This window comes from Salvia hispanica, chromosome 5 (assembly GCF_029641045.1).
Source record: "Salvia hispanica isolate PSC_SH4W2 chromosome 5, Shi_PSC_v1, whole genome shotgun sequence".
In the NCBI taxonomy this organism is placed as follows: Eukaryota; Viridiplantae; Streptophyta; class Magnoliopsida; order Lamiales; family Lamiaceae; genus Salvia; species Salvia hispanica.
The window spans coordinates 29,644,404-29,650,612 of record NC_142696.1 but is presented as its reverse complement, the minus strand read 5'-3'; the positions used below and the strand labels follow the sequence as shown (position 1 = coordinate 29,650,612).

The window sequence follows — 6,209 nt, the reverse complement described above, 5'->3', positions numbered from 1 at the left end:
TACAAAATAATTCCCGACTTATTAATAAAACGAAAATATTTTATCCATAAATTGTCAATGATTTTCTTAATACCTCGTCATTAGAAAAACAAGAGATTCTATGAATCAGATTTGAAAAAATAAAAATAAAAAATACTCCTTAGAGAGAGTTAAAAATTTATTTTAGAGAAAATAATATGTAAATAGTAAAAAAAGTTATATTTAAATTAGTCTATTTTTTTTAAGCGAGGGAGTATTGCACCATTAATTAGTCCCTTATAAATCTGTGTTGTGTAACGTGCTTTGTTGTTGACAATTTACAGAGCAACAACTGCTCTCAGCATCACGAGCTCTTCAGGTATTCGATCAATTTATCCCCAATCTATCTTCTTCTCTACAAATCCCAATCTCTCTCCACTGTTTGTCTTCTGCAATTCTCGTATCGGTCTATCACATATTCTGCGAGTTTCTGTAACTATTCTCCGCGCAAGAATTTTAGCATCTGTGATTGTGAAATGTAGGGCTCATATCCCCTATTTCAGTCACCAATTGGTTGGTTACAGAGGAAAATTTTGAGTAATACATTTTCGAGTAATTTGCTATTTTAGCCAGGAAATGTATGTGTAAAAGCTGCCGCATTTTGTTTGCAGGTGCGATTCTCTCTCGCAGCAGTAAGCTGCTTTATTCATTTTTCGGGAGGAACATGAGTTTCACTGGCCCTTCCGCTGCCGCTTCTGGTTAGTCTTGGTTTATTTCTTCCAGTCATTGGCTGAAAAGGAAAAAGGATAAACAAACAACATTTTTGTTACTTGCCTTATCCTAATTTTCATTGCCAAATTTTATTTAATCAAGCTCCACATTTTCCTCCAGCTTTGATCTTTGATTTTTTTGTCTCTTCTTTACAAAGGATATGATGCTGTTATTAAAATTTAAATTGATCTCAACAGTTCAACTATCTTTTGTACTATGACATACATCTATTGCAGCTGCTGGGAGAACTTTTGACTTTGGACGGACGTATGTGGTCAGGCCCAAAGGTAAACACCAAGCGACCATAGTGTGGCTACATGGCCTTGGTGACAACGGCAATAGGTAATCTGTGGCTGCTTCTCTCAGCTTAACTGAATTTGGTTTTAGGATTGTCTTAGTTTGATATATGTGTTTGATATAATCCCCTTGTTTTGATGTCTCTTGCAGCTGGTCTACTCTCTTGGAAACCCTTCCACTTCCGAATGTAAGGATGCGTATTACATATAAAAAAGTTCTTAAAAACTTTTGTGTTTTCAAGTCAATCAGATATAATGTGTTCACTTCTAATGATCGTTGGTGAGTTATTTTTATCTAACAAAGTTGGCAATAATATGCAGATAAAGTGGATCTGCCCAACTGCTCCTCAACGACCAGTAACTTTATTTGGAGGCTTTCCATCAACTGCTTGTAAGTTTGTGATAAACTGTCATAGGCTGCTTCACCCCTTCACAAATTGTCAAAAGCGCTTTGAGCTTGAGTTTTTGTAAATATCTAAAATTTTAAATGGGCTCGTTATGATTTTGTGGACCGAATTTAGTACGAGTATAGTTTTGATTCATGATTAAGTATGAGAGATCGGGCACCAATTGCAATAAAGTTATAGCACAGGATGATACATGTCTTATGATAAAGTTATAGCACCAAATGCAGTTTCTTAACAAGATATTTTAGATGCCATAACCATTCTGCAGACAGGTTACTGGCTTGGGCTGTTTCTAGAAATGATAGAGATCAGATAAGTCAGATAACCTCTCTAATTTTTACTTGAAGGGAAAATGGTTGTTATTGCTATATTGCCTGATCTTGAATACCAAGGACTACTACTAAACTCTAGGCTCAGAAAATAAAACAATGAACTCCACAAGCCACACATGTGTTAAAAATATTATAAGAAACTTCCAGCAATACGCGGAGAACTGTTGTACATATTTAGATTACATATATCTAATGTGCTAAAAAATATTCTCACTGTCCAATAGGAAGTAGTCTTTGATAAGAAAGACACAACAACTTAAGTTGAGAGGTACAAGTTTATATATCTCATCAAACATTTAGTTAGTTATTAGGCTTAACATAAATATGGCAACTGGAAGATCAAAGGTCAAGACATTATAAATTATAATTCTAAAGATCGTATGCAAGGTAAGAAGCTTTAGCCATAGGCTCTCTGCTAAAGGCATGTTACTTGTTTATGGTCATCATTTCTGGGCTTTATACTAGCCTCTCTAGTTCATAGGTAGTGGTTGGCAGTCCTGGTAAGAATCCAGGACTCTTTGGAAGGTGCCTATCCTCCATGCGAAGTTGTCAATCCAAACAAAAGGGTTGACTTATTATCCACCCTTCTAGAAACCTTAAAAGGTGTCTTTGTTTGTCCCTGTTGCTATTTTTCGCATACTGCCATTTCCCTGCATTAGAATTTTGCATTTGGCTTGGAGTTATCTTCTATAGGGATGCCAGAGACTATTAAAGTAGAGAACCATTATCTATAGGGATGGCGGACACTATAAAGTAGAAAACTACTAATAATTCAGTTGTTGAATGATACCTTAAAATGAATGTATATGTGGGCTTGTGAGCAACATGACTGCCATCACATGATTTTAGGCTTTTAAAGCTTAAGTCTCCTTGCGACTGTTGGTTTCCTTTCTTTCTCCTTTCAGTTATGGATTGGAGCTTGTGGATTGTTGACGATTAGTACAAGCAGATACATCCTAGTTACTCTAACTCATGACTTCAAAAACATATTTTTGTGAATATTTCATGCATTCCTTTGATGTGCCTACCTACCTGTTTTCTATTTGCAGTCTAGTGTATTTAAGAGTTTTCCTCATTCAAAATGCTGAAAGATACGATATATGGTTCCCATCTTACAGGGTTTGATGTGAATGACCTTTCAGAAAATGCTAATGATGATGTACACGGTTTGGAAGCTTCAGCTACATATGTTGCAAGCTTATTGGCTAATGAACCTGCTGATAGTGAGTTTTCTACTTAGGTTGATGTGTTGTTTTTGCTTCTGATTAGGGTATGTTTAAGCTTGACCCACAGCAACTGCAAATTTACTTGATGTCTTGATCTCCTCCACTTTTTTATTGTTGCACGTAATAGAGTTATGCATGTAGTCATTTAACTATGGTATATATTATGCATCTCTCAGTTCCTGAACAAAAAAGTAACTCATCTTTATGCCTTTCCTTGAAGTATGCTAAACCATAAAGGTTGCTACTTAAAAATAACAGAAGTATGGGGAAAGGAGAGAAAGGGATGAAAGATAGAAACAAAAAGAACAAAGAGAAAAACAAATAAAACTAAATATAACCCTCCTCCTAATACTAAGAGGCCACTCCTTCGAAAAGGACAAAACAATAAGCTGAGATCTCAATACTAATTCTGAACGGTTCAGTTGAAGAACACAAGGCCCTATTTATAAGAACTAATAAAGACTACCAACTTGAATTCAACTCTGAAAGATAAACCTATCTCTGAGACTCCTAACAACAATAAATAATTAAACAATTAATTAATAACTAAAAGATAAACTTGAAAGGAATCTGCAGAATATATGGATGGAATGTCCTTTATCAAGTACTCCGTTGTCAAAACAGCCATGTCCTCAAAGCTGGAGATGAAACCAACCTTGGATAGTCTTCTAATCCGGCAAAAAAATGTTGTTCTGACCGGTTGGGGTAGTATTTTAGCTTGCCCACATGAGAAATTTGCCATGTGGAAGAACGCATAAAAGATCAAAGTACTGAAATCATTTCAAGCAACATGGATCAATAAATCCATCTGTGCTGAGCCGCGCGATGATCCCAGGAGAAGCTGGAGGTTGGCTGCGAAATATTATGACAGACAAGAACTCCTTCCATCAGTGGATGAAATTACTACCAATGGTGACAAGCACCGCTTGAGAGATCTCTTGTTGGGGAAGGGGGCGATATTGGAGAGGGGTGTTGGAAGGATCTGATGTTGGAAGGGGAACAGCCTACGGGGGGGCAGCTGCCTCCTAATACTAAGAAACCAGTCCTTCGAAAGGCCCAACAATAAGATGAAATGTCAATATAATTCTGAATGGTTCGTAATTTTTAATAAGTAATAAAGACTACTAACTTGAACTAAACTCTGAAAGATAAACATGTCTCTAAAACTCATAATTCTGAATGGTTCGTAATTTTTAATAAGTAATAAAGACTACTAACTTGAACTAAACTCTGAAAGATAAACATGTCTCTAAAACTCCTAACAACAATAAATTACTAAACAATTAATTAATAACTCAAAGATACTTGAAAGAAATCTGCAGAACATGTGGGTGGAACGTCCTCTATCAAAGTATAAGTTTAATAATTTGTTATTTTATTGATATAATTATTTAAAGTCCCTTACCTGACTTAGCATCTAAGAATTGCCTCTACGAGCAGTACTAACACAGTGCCCAGTTATAACCTCAACTTTAGAATATATTATGTTGGTTACGATTTTACAGCATTTAAAGTCCAATTGGACTCCTTGTATTGTAGGAAAAATGTAAATTCCAATTTCGCTTCCTTATCTTCATAAATGGAATTGTGAGGGCGCGTTACTAGACTGTTGCAGTCTTTGAATTTTCATTTACTCATTCCACGCATTAGGAATGATAATTTCAAATGTCCCTTGTGTAGAAAGAGATTGTTTTCCTTGCAAGACATTATATGGAAGTATCTTTATGCACAGTGTGCTTATATATTCAGTTTTTCTCGTTAGAAGTTGGGGGATGTGCGCCTCTTTCTTTGAAAAATATTTTCAACCAACTCACCTAGTTCAAAATTGGTTTTTACAGTAAAACTTGGTGTTGGAGGCTTCAGTATGGGTGCGGCAACCTCCCTATACTGTGCTACTTGTTTTGCTCGAGGGAAATTTGAGAATGGCAACCAGTTTTCCCAAAATATAAGTGCTGTTGTTGGATTGAGCGGTTGGCTTCCATGCGCAAAGTTTGTTCCAAACAATATCCTCTTCATTGTCAAAATGGTGAAATATTATTATAAAATGATATCTTACCATGCACTTTTCCAGGACTCTAAGTTCCAAATTAGAAGGTGTGGCTGAGGCTTCTGGACGTGCTGCATCCTTACCCATTCTGCTTTGTCATGGCAAAGGTATGAACCCAGAGGAATAATAGATTTTCATGAGATGGATGAAACTGTCTTGTCAATTTATGTTTCTTTCGGTGCCATATTATGATAAAATTATATCTTATGGCTTACTTTAAAATGAGGTGAAAAAGTTAAATGAGACATCCAGCAGGACGGTTTAGGAATAATCAATTAATCGAATGTGAGTCTGATTAGGTTGGAAAGATAAGGGGTTCTTTTTTCTTTTTTTTTTTTGTGTGCGTGTGCGTGTATGTCCTATGGTAATACATGGAATTTGATGGACCATGAAGATATATCAGATTTACTGGTGTGAACTACTCAGATTTGATTTCTGTACACACCACTGAATTTACATGGTGCATTTTTTATTCATACCGGAAAATATGATTGCAGGGGATGATGTAGTTGCTCATAAATTTGGTGAGAAGTCCGCGCAGAAGCTAACTTCTACTGGATTTCGAGATGTCACTTTTAAATCCTATACTACGTAAGCCATCTTCTGCTATATGACTTAGCCTTTTGTCCCATTGGTTCATTTGATAGTTACAAAATGTATTTTACAGGCTTGGTCACTATACTATTCCAGAGGAAATGGATGAGCTTTGTGCTTGGCTATCATCCAAATTGGGACTGGATGGTAAATGATGCACCATTACTCGAGACTCGTCCGTGAATTTTCATATTATTTGTTCCAATCTATGGAGTCTTTCTTGTGTGATTTGGCCATAATGTTATTGCTGGATTAGATGAACATTGTTTGACTGAAATTAGAGGTGAAAGATCAATTCTATTTTGTGGTTATGGAACTTATTTTGGTGATTGCAATAGGCGTGGAATAGTCAATAATAACAAGCTTAATTGATGACACAGACATTAACTTCAGTAGCTTTTTCATCCCAAGTTGAGAACTTGAGATTATTTGGGTTTTAAGTCTTTAAATCACAATTTAACTTGAAAGAAACGTTTAAGCATGCATGGCTTGCTTGATTGTTTTTTTTTTTTTTTTTTTTTTTTTTTTTTTTTTTTTTATTATTTATTTTTAAAAAGAACTTGGGAAAGGAGAGTGGG

At 35.6% G+C, this 6,209-nt stretch overlaps 1 protein-coding gene across 4 annotated transcripts; it reads left to right on the top strand.

Moving 5' to 3' along the window:
* The first annotated feature begins 224 nt into the window (after positions 1-224).
* LOC125186880 (uncharacterized) lies at positions 225-5,966 on the top strand. Of its 4 annotated transcripts, none has more exons than XM_048083359.2 (10): positions 225-337; positions 630-716; positions 966-1,071; positions 1,177-1,213; positions 1,347-1,416; positions 2,883-2,987; positions 4,829-4,979; positions 5,062-5,144; positions 5,535-5,628; positions 5,705-5,966. In XM_048083359.2, the coding sequence occupies exons 2-10, from the start codon at positions 683-685 to the stop codon at positions 5,784-5,786; spliced, it is 762 nt and encodes a 253-aa protein (XP_047939316.1). In that variant the 5' UTR covers positions 225-337; positions 630-682; the 3' UTR covers positions 5,787-5,966. The 4 variants fall into 4 exon arrangements, with proteins under 4 accessions (XP_047939316.1, XP_047939319.1, XP_047939318.1 ...); XM_048083362.2 differs by lacking the exon at positions 225-337 and adding an exon at positions 363-496; XM_048083361.2 differs by lacking the exon at positions 225-337 and adding an exon at positions 390-531.
* Positions 5,967-6,209: the final 243 nt, after the last annotated feature.

What these genes read in the sequence shown, in the direction of transcription:
- LOC125186880 (XM_048083359.2), top strand. Translation starts at nt 683, where the DNA reads ATGAGTTTCACTGGCCCTTCCGCTGCCGCTTCTG. An exon ending in CCCTTCCGCTGCCGCTTCTG is followed by an intron (nt 717 to 965) that starts GTTAGTCTTGGT and finishes CATCTATTGCAG; the next exon opens with CTGCTGGGAGAACTTTTGAC. An exon ending in ACTTTTAAATCCTATACTAC is followed by an intron (nt 5,629 to 5,704) that starts GTAAGCCATCTT and finishes TGTATTTTACAG; the next exon opens with GCTTGGTCACTATACTATTC.